Raw genomic sequence first — 14,954 nt, 5'->3', positions numbered from 1 at the left:
CCAACTTTTATAAAGCTATCACACGTCCCATAAACACCCTCCTTTTGTTTTAAAAATTGTAATTTTGTAGATGTCAATTATCTCATAAACTGTTTTAAAATATTCTACAGAAATAAAGTGATTTCTGGCACATCTCGTTTATAAATTCAAGTATGATTCACCCTATCTGACTACTTACAGGAATTAAAGAAATATCATAGCTATAGTTTGCATCAAGCCAAATTTATTTTACTTTTATCTTTAGTTATTTACATTACACTTTCTTATGCTTTCTCTCATAACTGAAGAACTACAAATGCTGAGTAAGGAATACCAAAGAGGTTGTTGGACTCTTGCTGGACAGCCAACTCCATGTGTTCCTTTTGCAAGGGGCTGTGTTATCTCCTAGGGCATGAGGGAAGCCAGAAAGACCATGTGGTCATTTTTATTCTGTTTCTAGAAAATATACAGTCTTTTTAGACTACTAATACATGAGAATTAAGATTGCCAGATGCTCTCTGCTCAAATATTAAGGACAGCCTATTACTAAATGGATGTTTTGAAATACATTTATATTGGTCAAAAGAATAGAAAGAAAATGCATTTATTCTTTATATAAGTCCCAACATCTTGTTTTATTTCTTTTTTTAAGATTTTATTTATTTATTCATGAGAGACACACAGAAAGAGGCAGAGACATAGGCAGAGGGAGAAGCAGGCTCCATGCAGAGAGCCCGATGCAGAACTCGATCCCAGGACCCTGGAACCATACCCTGAGCCAAAGGCAGATGCTCAACCACTGAGCCAGCCAAGTGGACTTTAACATCTTGTTTAGATGGAAAATGCATTTATTCTCTATGTAAGTCCTAACATCCTGTTTGCTTAGAAACAAAAGAGAGAAGTGTGTATTTTACAACTGTGTATACAATGAACAAAAACAAGTCTAGTTTTTCTTTCTTGGGTAGTCAGTGCAGTGTGCCTTACAAAATGGTGAGGGTTTGTTTGGTCAGATCATAATAGCATGCAGAAAATAGTTGCTCCAGATCAGAATATGGAAAATGTATGGGTCTCTGGAGTATAGGCCTTTAGAAAGAATACCCGGTCTTTCTTACTAATCTATGTATCTGGTTTAAGAGACCCCTTGCTCCACCTTTTTGACATTTTCAAGTCAAGACAAATGACAATAATTCACCATGTTCATTATTATTTTCTCCTTCTCGAATATTATCATCAAAATTTCACTCTTGTGATATCCAAAGATTACATGTTACTTTAAGCATGGCCATCAGTTTAATTTAAATGACACTCACTTCTTAGTATTTTCTTTCATCAAATTATCATACTGCGTAAAATGCTGGAAGACATATACCGCTGTGGAGAGCAATGTGTGTAAGTTTGTCAGGGGTGCTTTGGAAGGAAACTCCTTGACTCTCTCTTGCAGTCTCGCCAGGACAGCTGTTGCCACTTTACAACAGGCCTCCTCAAAGTTTGCTCTAATTTCCTGGAAAGAATCATCTCTGCATGCCAGAGCCAGTGGAAGCATTGTGTCAAGTTTTTCCATGATGTCAGAACAAAACTAGGGAGAAATAAATGTAGCACTGAGTTATTTGTACTCTGACAGCACCGTGTAATTTATGTACAGGGGAGCCAAATTCCTAAACAATGAATTTGGCATCAAACATAAATATAATGACACGACTTTAAAATAATCAATTTCTATGTTATAGAAAGCTAAACGTTTTATGTAAAATGAGGAAATGCGAAAAGGATGCTTCTCTCTATATAAACCTTCAAACCTTATGTTTACCAGACAGACATTATGAAAAACTCATGAAATAGCTTTATATGACAATACTTTATTTGTAGTTAATACAACTTGGAAAACGTGTATCCTTGATATTAATATGATTGCATTATTTTTTACTTATTCTAATATTTTTGCTGTATTTTCATAAAGTATCTTTTTATTAATCACCACACATACATAAGGTATGTCGATTTAATTTAAATAATTTAGAAACATAAGAAACAGTATCATATGGCATCTTCTTATTGGTAAGGAGTCAGAGCTTTCAGAAGTGATGTGCCTAGCTTTCCAGTAGTTATCATGAATCTACTCTTTCTTAATGGCAAAGGAAGTATGGTGGATGGGGAGGCAAAACTTGCCTGCATTCCCAATTTGCCAACAGTGTTCCCAGGGGAATGTTCTGGAACCTCAGGTGGCAGTAGCCAAATAAGGAGGCCATCTTGATGAATGCTCTTTTTAAAAAATTCTAATCACAGGTTACTGAACTCATTGTGGGCTTAACACTGAATAACTGTATTTATTTATTTGCATAATTACTTCCTATTTCCTCAATATGCTCTGTGACTCTCAAGGCACACATAAAGATGCAAGACGGATGTTAACGAAATGGAATGTGCGTTAGTGTGTAAACAAAGATTTAAAAGTTGCCTAGACACATAAAAGACAGTAACTCCTTCAAACTCCTACTAAAATTTTCCCCAAATCATTCAAAGTACAGCCCAAATAAGCAGTTTCCTCAGCTCCCCATTAAGTCACAGAAGTTTCTGCATTAGGGGCCCCAAACTCATGAAGCAACAAGTTGGCAACAGGTTTCAGCCTTTTTTGTTGGCAGTGTCCCAGGGACACCAGAGAATAAACCTGGTATTGGGTTAAATATCAAGTATTTGCCAAGAGACTACCATTTTTCTATAGGTTACCTTTGCAATGTCTTATACTGGTTTTTAAAAAAGATTTATTTTATTTATTTGAGACAGAGAGAGAATGTGTGTGAATGCAAATGGGGGGCAGAGGGAGAAGGAGAGAATTTTCAAGCAGACTCCCTGCTGAGCACAGAGCCTGATGCAGCAGGAGTCAATCCCACCACCTGTGGGATCATGCCCTGAGCCCAAACCAAGGGTCAGATGCTCAACCAACTGAGCCACTCAGGTACCCCGCAATGTTTTATACTGAAAAAAAAAAAATCTCATTATGCCAGTCTGCAGTTTGAAAGGATTTCATTTGATACTTGCCTTTGCAATTTTCTTTGGTTGATCCTCCTCAGGAACATGACTGTCTTGCCAAACTTGCTGGACATTCACAAGGTTCATAGCATAGGTTACAGCCAAAGACCTTTCATTCTGTTCCTGTTGGAGAATTTTTGTGGAAAAATCTTCAATTGCTGTTGTTATACAATGTGCCATGGGAAGAGACACTTCTTTAAATACACTTCGCCAAGCAAAATCTAGTAAAGTAGCCTGAAATATAAATTTATATGAAGTTATATTAATTTTAACCCAGCAACAAGTATTCCTATTGTTATAGATATAAAATTATTACTTTGTTTCAGCATCTGAATATAGGTATTCTTTGATAAATGGCAAAAGCCATTCTTGCAACCTGAAAAAATATTACCCAGTGAATAAAGCAATATACAAAAACATGTGTATTCTTTACACAGAGTAATATACTGGCATTTCATTTTAATTCATCAGTGGATTTAATCAAAAACTTTTTTCAAAAATTTAATCTCTTAAATATAGTTCAATAAAACTATCTTTATGGGAGTTAAAAGTTACAGTTACTATTTATCACATAAAGCAACCTTTAAATTCAATATATTTAATAAAGCCTAAATTAGATTTTTATAGTCTTTCTTATAGTTTATTGTTAACAAGTATTGCAACGCAAGACAGAGTTTAATATTCAACCTTTTATTTCTTTTTCACTCTCAGAAATCCAGACAAGCCAAAAAATAGCAACAAGAAATTTCTCAGGGAAATTATATCACAGTACCTTTCTAGAATTTTACTTCTTTAGAATTTTATTCAGTTTCTTCACCCATAAAGTGGTAAGCAACACAACTCTCATTCCAAAAAAGGAATTTAAATTATCTGCATTGCTCTGTGTTGGGGGAATGGGAGAGGTTGCAGTGAATGGAGGCTGGTGGTGTTTTTTGTCTTTTTTCTTGGGGTCTGGGCTCAATATAATTATGAATGTATACTATCCCTAAGTCCTCTAATATTCTCTTAAGTACTAAAAAATTGCAGGCAGTAGGTGAACCCAAGCTTAGCATTAAATTTTCCCTGCTTCAATGTAATCTTATTTACTGTAATAATTCACCTACTCCAGCTTCAGAAGACTCTAGGCTCAATATGCCTGGCTGAATTATGTATTTTTCTGGATCCCAGTTTTTTGGTTAGAAAAATAAAAGAGCTGATTTGGATTATTTCTATGATTTCCTTGGTCTAAAATTACTGATATTATGACCATTAGCTTAATTTTCTTACTTATACATCCCATTCAGCATAGTGCTTTCTGTATATACTATACAAAGTAATAAAGATGATACATCTTCCAGGGCTAAAACTCTATATAATTCCACAACGATAATCAATAATCAAATCTATAATCAAAATCTATAATCAAAAAAGTGGCTCTCATTTCATTACATATATAATTATGTTGTAATTCAACTTTTATTTCTAAAGTATGTTAGGACCTTTAACATCATAGGGCCTGAAAACACATTTCTCATCTTATTTTTACATAAAATTAGTCGATAATTGAATCTACTCAGCTCGTAGAGTCTCCTTTACTATAAGTGAAACTTCAGAAGGGTCATGGGTATAGTTCCCTGCTCTAATAGTATTTCCTTGGGACCCACTTATGATAGAAATATAAAAAGGGGGAAAAAAGAAATATAAAAAGGAACTTACCTCCAAAATTAAAAACAACAATAAAACTCTGCTTCTTGTTCTCCCCACCAGAGCATATCTGTGAATACCTGTTGATTACCCTTCTCCCATTACCGAAAGCTAATTTCTTAATACCTACTTTGATTTTTGGTTAAAGCATAATATATAACTTTCCACTTTCCTTATAATTTCCCCTCCCTTCTAAATTGAAGCTCTGGGATTTCCCCCCCCCCCCTTTTAAATATTTACCTGTTATCTCAGTCAAGATCCAATCAGAAAACAGAAACCACACTAGGCATTTCAAAAAGAGGAATTTTAATGTAGGGTGTTTGTTACTAAAGTGATGGAGTTTTGAGGAGCCAAATGTGAGATAGACAGAATAGACAGAAGAATAGACAAATAGAAGATAGACAGAAGATAGACAAATAGAAGAATAGACAAATGTGAGATAGACAGAAGCAAGACAGGTATTAACACAGCAGGGAGCTACTTCTAAGGGCTGGAGGAACAAAGAAAAGGGACTGTATATGGGAGTATAGTTCCTGGGGCCATCAGTCTAAGTTAAAGGGAAGGCAGAGCCAACAGGTGAAACTGGAACCAGGAAAGGAAGGGACCATGCGCTGAGAGCAAGGTCTGTACAGTAGATGAGTCACAGCAACTACTAGAGATGGTTCCTAAAGAGACCAGAGAGAGGGGAAGAAATACTCTGGTTTCTCTCTATCCACCCTCCAGTCCTCCATTAATACCTTCTACTGGCCAAACCTTGCCAGAATCCAGAAAACAAGGAAGCCTGGAAGGCGTAGTTCTCTAGAATACAAAACAGAGCAAGGGAGGAGTAGCAATGGATCTAGAACAAAAAGGCCCAGACTGGGCACACTAAAGTGAGACCAGTCAAACTATTCTTTCCTCTTTCCTTTCTAATTTCCAGCTTCTCACTTTCGACAGTTTTCATAGCCCAAATTCTCAAAGTGTAGACCATGAACTTGGATAAGATGAAGGTTTCTTCACTTCCAGCTCCCTACTTCTTCCATGGAACAGACAGTGCTAGAGAACAACTAACTTCAATTTTCGTCAAGACTTATAAGCTAATTCTCAACCGGGAAATCTCAGGATTTTTTTTTCTTTTTTCTTTTTTTTTTTTTTTAGTAGCAAAGGACAAACCCCAAGACATTTTGACTCATAATGGATTCACAGACATATGATGCTATTATATACGAGTTAAAAAAAAAAACACTCGTTTTTTTTTTTCTTCATTCACCTCTTTTACTGGTAGCAATTGCTCTGAAAGGACTCTGGTTTCATTTGTTCTAGGTTTCTCTATAATAACTTCTTGATTGGATGGATCTGAAATTTCTAGGCAAGAGAAAAGAAAACACATAAACATACATTAAGAAAAACAAATCATACCAAATGGAATTAATAGTCATGTTGAAATTATGAAGAAAAGCTCTATCCCTAGTATACACACACACACACACACACACACACACACACACACAATCGAGATGCAGAGAATATTGTCAACAAGATGTAGGATGATGTCACCATCACTATTACAATACCTACAGGATCAACCTATATAGAGCCCCCTTCCATACATACAACTAAGTGAAATTTATAAACATATTTGATATACATGCATATACAATCTGTAAAATGTAGATCCCTCTGTCATTAATTCATTTTCATGTTGATAACATAGGGTAAAAGTACAAAGTAAATTAATTTCCTTGTTCATTTAAAAATTTAAATTCTGGGGCAGCCCGGGTGGCTCAGCGGTTTAGCGCTGCCTTCAGTCCAGGGCTTGATCCTGGAGACCCGGGATCGAGTCCCACGTCAGGCTCCCTGCATGGAGTAGGCTTCTCCCTCTGCCTGTGTCTCTACCTCTCTCTCTCTGTGTCTCTCATGAATAAATAAAACCTTTAAAAAAATTTAAATTCTGAATTTAAGGATGGTTCATTTAAGAAATGGTGGTATTCATTAACACATAAATATTTCTTTTCTTAAAATGAAGAACAAAATTACATGGGTAAACATCAGCACATCAGGAAAAATTACACTATTAATAAGTATATCAATAATCCATTGGCAAAACACAAACATTGGGATAAGAAATAATCTTTAGCTCTTAAAATGGAAATATTTTCTCACCTTTCATCTTTTAGAATAAGGAAGTCTTTTCCAGGGGAAAAAAAACCCACAGCTACAAAAACCTAATAAAAAATACGCCAAAAAGAAGTCTTTCCAGGGACGCCTGGGTGGCTCAGCCAATGAGCGTCTGCCTTCAGTTCAGGGTGTGATCCCAGGATCCGGGATCGAGTCCCACATCGGGCTCCTCTCGTGGAGCCTGCTTCTCCCTCTGCCTATGTCTCTGCCTCTCTCTCTGTGTCTCTCATGAATAAATAAATAAAATCTTATTTAAAAAGAAGAGATCTTTCCACTTTTCCAGTAAGGTTCTATTAATTATAGTTTAATTTGAAATGAATAAGTTAGCATTTCTTTTGTTTTTGCTTAGACTTGATATATGATGAATTATAAACTCTGATGCATTTTTAAATTTTTATTTATTTATTTTTAAAGATTTTATTTATTTATGCATGAGAAACAGAGAGAGAGAGAGGCAGAGACATAGGCAGAGGGAGAAGCAGGCTCCACACAGGGAGCCTGATGTGGGACTTGATCCTGGGCCTCCGGGATCATGCCCTGAGCCAAAGACAGACATTCAACCGCTGAGCCACCCAGGTGTCCCTGATGCATTTTTAAAAAATTTAAAAGTATTAAGAATCGGCTTCTGTTTGTGTCCTGAGCAAATAAATTTCAAAATCTTACTGTTTCTTATCAGTAGAACTTGTGACTGATATAATCATCTGGAAGATGTGTGGGTTTTTGTTTTTTGTTTTTTCTAAATATGGTTCTATGAGCATAATCATGAGTGATTCCTCAGTAGTACAATTTAAAAAAATATTCTCTAGACAGGTAAGTATGGAAATTTTAGTAGAGTTTATATATTGTGAGGAAAAGTTTTTCTCAACTCCAGTGTTACTTAATCATTTTGGATTTGTTAACACTCCTGAGAACTTGATTAAAGTGTTAGACTACTCCATCCCAAATGCACAAGATGATTGCATGATAGGTGTGCACACATACATACACCCTCACACGCTACTGGGGATTCCTAGGCCTTCTTGTACCGAGCATTCATGAGCCCCAAGGGCCTATGGACTGTAGTTTAGGGATCCCGCTTCATTTCTCAACATTCACCACAACATAGAGCGGGCTTTAGATCAGTGTTATACCATTAACCTAAAATGGCTTCTCTATGGCTTGCACTTCACTATGTCTTTTTTAAAAAAATGATACTATAAATAATTCTTTTTTAAGATTTTATTTATTCATTCATGAGAGACAGAGAGAGAGAGAGAGAGAGAGAGAGGCAGAGACACAGGCAGAGGGAGAAGCAGGCTCCATGCAGGGAGCCTGATGTGGGACTCGATCCCAGAACTCCAGGATCATGCCCTGGGCTGAAGGCAGGCACCAAACTGCTGAGTCACCCAGGGGATCCTTCTAAATAATTAATTCTAATACTGAAATAAAATCCAGATTAATGAAAGACTTTTAAATAGGGACACCTGGGTGGCTCGGCAGTTGAATGCCTTTGGCTCAGGGTGTGATCCTGAAGACCCGGAATCAAGTCCCACATTGGGGTTCCCTGCATGGAGCCTGCTTCTCCCTTTACCCATGTCTCTGCCTCTCTCTCTGTGTCTCATGAATAAATAAAATCTTAAAAAAAAATAAAGGTTTTTAAATAAAGAAAAATGAAACTATAAGGCTATGAAAAGAAAATATGGAATATTTTAAAACATGTGTGTCGTGATTTTTCAGAAGGACATAAAATGCAGAAACCATAACATAATTTTGCATAAAAGAAATTCTGCATAACAAAAATACCATTAACAGTCAAAATAGATGTGACAAACTGGCTTGGCATTCTTTTTCAAAATGTTCATACTTTTTTTTTCTAATTAGTAGACTTTAGTTTTTAGAGCAATCTTAGGCTTACAGAAAAAAATTAGCAGAAAAGTATAGAGTTTCCATATACTCCCTCTCTCTCTGCTGAATCAGTTCCCCTATTGTTAACATCTTACATTGGAATGGGGTGTGCGTGTGTGTGTGTGCGTGTGTGTATTTAAAGTAGGTTCTATGTCCGGCATGAAGCCCACTGTGGGGCTTGAACTCACGACTCTGACTGAGATCAAGACTAAGCTGATATCAAGAGTCAGACACTTAACGACAGAGCCACCCAGGTGCCCTAGGGTGACGTGTTTTTTACATATGAGAAACTAATATTGATTATATTTAACAAAAGCTCATAGTTTACATTAGGATTCATTCTTTTTTTTTTATTAAGTTTCTATTTTAATTCCAGTATAGTTAATATACAGTGTTATATTAGTTTCAGGTGTATAATATAGCAACCCAACAATTCCATACATCATTCAGCACTCATCAGAACAAATGCCCTCCTTTTTTTTTTTTTTAAGATTTTATTTATTTATTCATTAAGACACAGAGAGAGAGAGAGAGAGAGAGAGAGAGAGACAGACACAGGCAGAGGAAGAAGCAGGGCCCATGAAGGGAGCCTGATGTGTGGGATTCGATCCTGAGTCTCCAGGATCACACCCTGGGCTGAAGGAGGTGCTAAACCGCTGAGCCACCCGGGCTGCCCCAAATGCCCTCCTTGATCCCCATCACCTCTTTCACCCATTCTCCCTTGCACACCTCCCCCTGGTAACCATCAATTTGTTCTCTAATAGTTAAGAGTCTGTTTCTTGGTTTGTCTCTTTCTTTTTCTTTTGCTTGTTTAAATTCCACATCAATAAAATTATCAATAAAATCATATGGTATTTGTCTTTCTCTCACTGACTTACTTCAGTTGGCCTTATACTCTAGCTCCAACCATGTCATTGCAAGTGGAAAGACTTCATTCTTTTTATGGCTGAATAATATTCCATCATATATCTCACACCTTCATTATCCATTCATTAATCAGTGGACACTTGGGCTGTTTCCATAATTTGGCTATTGTAGATAAGGCTGCTATAAACATAGGGCTGCATATATCCCTTTGAATTAATGGGGGTTTTTTTTGTATTTTTTGGGTAAATCCTCAATAGTGTGATTACTGGATCATATGTTAATTCTATTTTTAATTTTTTGAGAAGCCTCCATACTATTTTCCACAGTGGCTGCACCAGTTTGCATTCCCAACAATGGTGCAAGAGGCTTCCTTTTTCTCCACATCCTCACCAATGCTTGCTGTTTCTTGTGTTGTTGATTTTAGCTGTTCTGACAGGTGTGAGATGATATCTCATTACAGCTTTGATTTGCATTTCTCTGATGATGAGTGATGTTGAGCATCTTTCCATGTGTTTGTTGGCCATCTGGATGTCTTCTGTGGAGAAATGTCTGTTAATGTCTTCTGTCCATTTTTTAATTGGATTATTTGGTTTTGGGGTGTTGAGTTTGAGTTCTTTATATTTTGGATACTAACTCTTTATTTGATATGCCATTTGCAAATATCTTCTCCTATTCTTTAGGTTGCCTTTTAGTTTTGTTGATTGTTTCCTTCACTGTGCAGAAGTTTTAATTTTGATGTAGTCCCAATAGTTTATTTTTGCTTTTATTTCCCTTGCCTGAGGAAGACAGATCTAGAAAGATATTGCTAGAGCTGACATCAGAGAAATTATTGCCTATCCTCGCTTCTAGAATTTTTATGGTTTCAGGTCTCACATTTAGGTCTTTAATTCATTTTGAAATTAAGGATTCATTCTTTGTGTTATTCATTCTATGGGTTTCACCTACTGCATAATGCCATGTATCTACCATTACTGTAATATATGGAATGATTTCACTGCTCTAGAAATCTCCTGTGCTCCATCTATTCACCTCTTTCCCCCTTTTCCCTTCCCTTGGCAAATATTGGTCATTTTTATTGTCTGTATACTTTTGCTTTTTCCAGAATGTCATTTAATTGGAATTATACAATATAAATAGTCTTTTTAGATTGGCCTCTTTCATCTAGCAGTGTGAATGTAATATTCCTCCATGTAGTTTTGTGGCTTGATACCTGATTTATTTTTATCACTGAATAATATTTCATTGTCTGGATGCACCATAATTTAACTGTTCACCGCTGAAGGACATCTTGGTTGCTTCCAAGTTTTTTCAGCAATTATGAATAAAGACCCTATAAACATTAATGTGTTGGTTTTTATATGAACATAAGTTTTCAACTCATTTGTGTAAATATCTGGGAGTGTGATTACTAGATCATATACGACAGTGTTTAGCTTGTAGGATACAATGAAATCATTTTCTAAAGAGGCTATACTATTTTACATTCCTATCAGTAATCAGTGAGAGTTCCTGTTGCTTCACATCCTTGTAAGAATTTAGTGTTGTTAGTGTTTCAGATTTTAGCCATTATAACAACTGTGTAGTGATATCTCTTTGTTTTGCTTTGCATTCCTCTGATGACACATGACATTGAGCATCTTTTCATATGCTTATTTGCCATCTGTATATCTTCTTTGGTAAGGACTCTGTTTAGATCTTTTGTTCATTTTTAATTGAGTTTTTGTTGTTGTTTTCTTGTTGAATTTTAAGTGTTCTTTGTATATTTTGGATATAAGCCCTTTATCAGATATGTGTTTTGCAAATATTTTTCTGTCTATGGCTTGTCTTTTCATTCTCTTAACTACTATACGTTTTCACTTGGCAATTTCACTTTAGAAATTTACTGTCCAGATATGCATGTGCACATTTAAGACAAAGTTCAAGGAAATTTGCTATATCATAATTTGTGGTAGCAAATATAGAGAAAAACAGAACCCTAAATGCTCATCAATGAGTAACTGGTTAATTACAGTACACATATCATTGGAGAATTACTCACCTATTTGAAAGAATGACGTCTTTCTATATAACTGTTAATAAAAAAGAAGCTCTGCATAGTATGACAAGATTTCATGTTACTTTAACTTGGGGATATATACAAAATAGTTGTCTCTGGAAAGGAAAACTGGAAAACTAGAGTGGAAAAGGACTTAATTTTCACAATATATTCTTTTGTCTTATTAAAAGTCTTTAATGTATCAACTACTATTCAAAACAAATTTTAAAGAAGAAAGTAATAAAGATCAAATAGCTAATGACATGACGGGACCACGTTTAGATTCTTAATGTCACTTTACTTTTCTACAGAGAGCTCATAAAACCAGCTAATGTAAAAAGATATTTGGGGTACCTGGGTGGCTCAGTCAGTTAAGTGTCTGCCTTCAGCTCAGGTCATGATCTCAGGGTCCTGGGATCGAGCCCCACATCAAGCTCCCTGCTCAGTGAGGAGTCTGCTTCTCTCTCTCTGACCCTTCTCCCTGCTTGTGCTCTCTCTCTCTCTCTCTCTCTCAGGGTGTCTCAAATAAATAAATAAAATCTTTAAAAAAAAAGATATTTAGGTCTAGAAAAATAACACTAGTTCAAGGTACAAGCTCTGCAGATTTATTTCTGGAAATAACTATCTGCCATTATGCAGCTATAGTCTGAGACTTATAAAAAAAGTTAATTATCTTATATTTATCATTTCACTTCCAAATACATTATGCTTATTCACTCAAAGTAGCATGCTTTGATGTTATGCGAACCATTTGTCTATTTTCAAGATGGATAAGAAAAAAAGATAAGCTTCTCAAGACTTCTTTTGCCGGTAAGCAATTCCATAGTAATATTGAAAATGAATTATCAAGCAGTTATGATAACTTTTAGAATACAATCTTTCCCCAGAAAGTTAAAAAAAAATTGAAAACCTAATCCTATGTAAAGAGCAAAAGGGATCATTTTAAGGTAGTAAGATTGATTCTAGACTAATAAATATCTTGTGGTTTTAATGAATAAAGGCATTTTTGTGTTTGTTTAGAACTCAAAATGGTCAATATCAAAATTTGGCATTGTCAAACTTTACGAGCTCTGTGAGCGTGTGATAAATTATTTTATCTATTTAAATATATGTTGAAAACTCTATATACTTATTAGCATTCCCTAGAGAAGTAGCTCATTTTTGGCTCATCACTATAAAACATACTTATTTGTATGCAGTCAACACTGGTTTCCTTAAGAGTATGCCCAGATTAAGGACCTCAGTAGAGTGCAGAGGGTCACAGGAATGCCAGCTGCTAAATAGTCTCCCCCTAAAGAGTTCACTGTGGTTCATTTTACATTTCTGGTTAGTTTCCACACTGTCGCTTTCTTTCATAGAGAGTAGAGGTTGGCAGTACTTCCCTGTGACATCCACTTTCACACCCAAATTGGTCTTCATAGGCTCCCATTGTGTGCACTACAAAGCAACTTGCCTTGTTGGCAGCTCTAAGTGGGAACTACAAGTCTTTCTTTTCTTCACTGTTCTTTTCTGGCTCACAAGCAACCTCCCACCAAAAGCTGAATCTGTGGAAGAGACTACATCCAAGAGATAATACTATGAAAAAGTATGAAGAGAAGCCCAGGTGGCCACCTTGCAAATTTCCAATGTGGAAGCCTTCGACCTCTCTGCCCAAGAAACAGCTAAAGTCCTAGTGTAATGAGCTTTACAAACCCTAGGAGCCTCTTTACCTTAACTACATACGCCTCCCTAATACAATCCCTTAACCATCTAGCTAAGGAACTCTTAGAAGCCATTTGACCCCTCTTAAGACCCCCTAAGAGTACAAACAATCTTTCAGAAGATCTGAAATCTTTGATTCTTCTGAGACAAACCCTAAGTGTTCTTCTTACATCCAATTGAAGCAGCCATTGCTCTTTGTCATTGCTGGGGCTAAAGAAAAATGAGGGCCAAGAAACCTCCTGGTTTAGATAAATCTCAGATGCCACCTTTGGAAAATTTGAGGAATTGCCCAAAGAACAACTTTATTCCAAAGGAGCATTAGAAGTGCCCCATAAATCAAATCTGAGCCCACTCCAGAAGATATGATCACCTAAAAGAAATACCGTAAGGTACCATTATAGTCAAATAATGTCCTATCATTTGCTGAAATGACCAAAATAGAAAACCATCAAGTCATGACCAAAAAAAAAAAAAAAAAAGGAAATATATATAATAATAAATATTTCTCTCTAAAAATACTTCTATGTCTCTACAAAATCTATTGCATCATATTCAAATTACTAAGAGCACTGCCAATTTAGCTAAATTGACAATATAGTGGTAAACATCAAAGTAAAAAGTAAAATATTTAATTATCTTTATATTTTCTCTATGTGATGTTAAGCCCCTGGATATTTTTAAAACATCTGGACAATAAGAAAAAAAAAAAGCCCTCATTTTCATCACATTGTTTTGGTTACATGGACATAGTAGGCAACTCTTTCCAAGATCTTTATTAGCAAAATATGCTCCAATTAAAAGAAACACACAGGAAACCAAATGACTTGATCTTTTTTCCCCCCTTATTCCCTCCCACACAAGATTTCCAAGCAAAACATTAACTATCAGGTAACTTAAGATGCATTTGGTTTCTTTAATCATCTGTTTCAAGGAATCTTTTCCTTCCTGATTTAAGAAACCGATGCTTTTGATAAGAATTGATTTTTTCTTGATGATTTCCCTCATAATCATTCTTTTCAAGGAGCCATTTATATAAAGTTATGTCACATTAAGTCAATCTTAGCTTTGTTATAAAAAAATATGAATTTCAACAATGAGGTAACATATATCATATGGGGATGGTCTAGTACTTAAGACATTCTTACACCTGTCTTTTAAAATTCCTTTCACATACTTTGTTCAAAAACCCACAACCATGCTTCTATAATACATTCTTATTAATGGATTTGAAGTTACTTTTATCTGCCATGCTGCTTATATAATAACAAATTTGGGTAAGGTAGAATGTTGTAGCATAATTATATATTTTCTCTGTTGATTTTATTCAATAATGGTAACCATTTCCCTCAAATATATAGCATTTGCAAATCACGAGATTGCTCAATTTTAATCTAAATAAGTCTTCTTTTTCCGAAATTGATAATATCAAACCTTTGCTTCAATTGTTGACCATTTGAGTTTTGTATCTTTATAATACTTCTCTAATACAATTATAATTTTGAATTAATGCTTCCCTTTAAAGGAATAAAGTTATTAAAATTTACCTAATTTCTCTAGATCCTGGTCTAGGACCAACACAGTATGAGTCCCAAGAGGTAAGAGTCTAGATGTGTTGGGAGTC

General features: G+C 35.5%; 1 protein-coding gene across 10 annotated transcripts in view; it reads right to left on the bottom strand.

Moving 5' to 3' along the window:
- The window catches only part of KIAA0825 (KIAA0825 ortholog), a 388,584-nt gene that overhangs the window by 263,161 nt on the left and 110,469 nt on the right, over positions 1-14,954 (bottom strand). For all 10 annotated transcript variants that reach the window (XM_072736775.1, XM_072736778.1, XM_025992891.2 and 7 more), the window contains 3 exons: positions 5,939-6,033; positions 3,016-3,240; positions 1,290-1,555 (listed from right to left, as the gene is read on the bottom strand). In XM_072736775.1, the coding sequence (XP_072592876.1) occupies positions 1,290-1,555; positions 3,016-3,240; positions 5,939-6,033 (586 nt within the window). The remainder of the gene's footprint in view (positions 1-1,289; positions 1,556-3,015; positions 3,241-5,938; positions 6,034-14,954) is intronic.

This window comes from Vulpes vulpes, chromosome 14 (assembly GCF_048418805.1).
Source record: "Vulpes vulpes isolate BD-2025 chromosome 14, VulVul3, whole genome shotgun sequence".
In the NCBI taxonomy this organism is placed as follows: Eukaryota; Metazoa; Chordata; class Mammalia; order Carnivora; family Canidae; genus Vulpes; species Vulpes vulpes.
The sequence above is the reverse complement of the archived record's forward strand: the minus strand, read 5'-3'. Positions and strand labels throughout refer to the sequence as shown.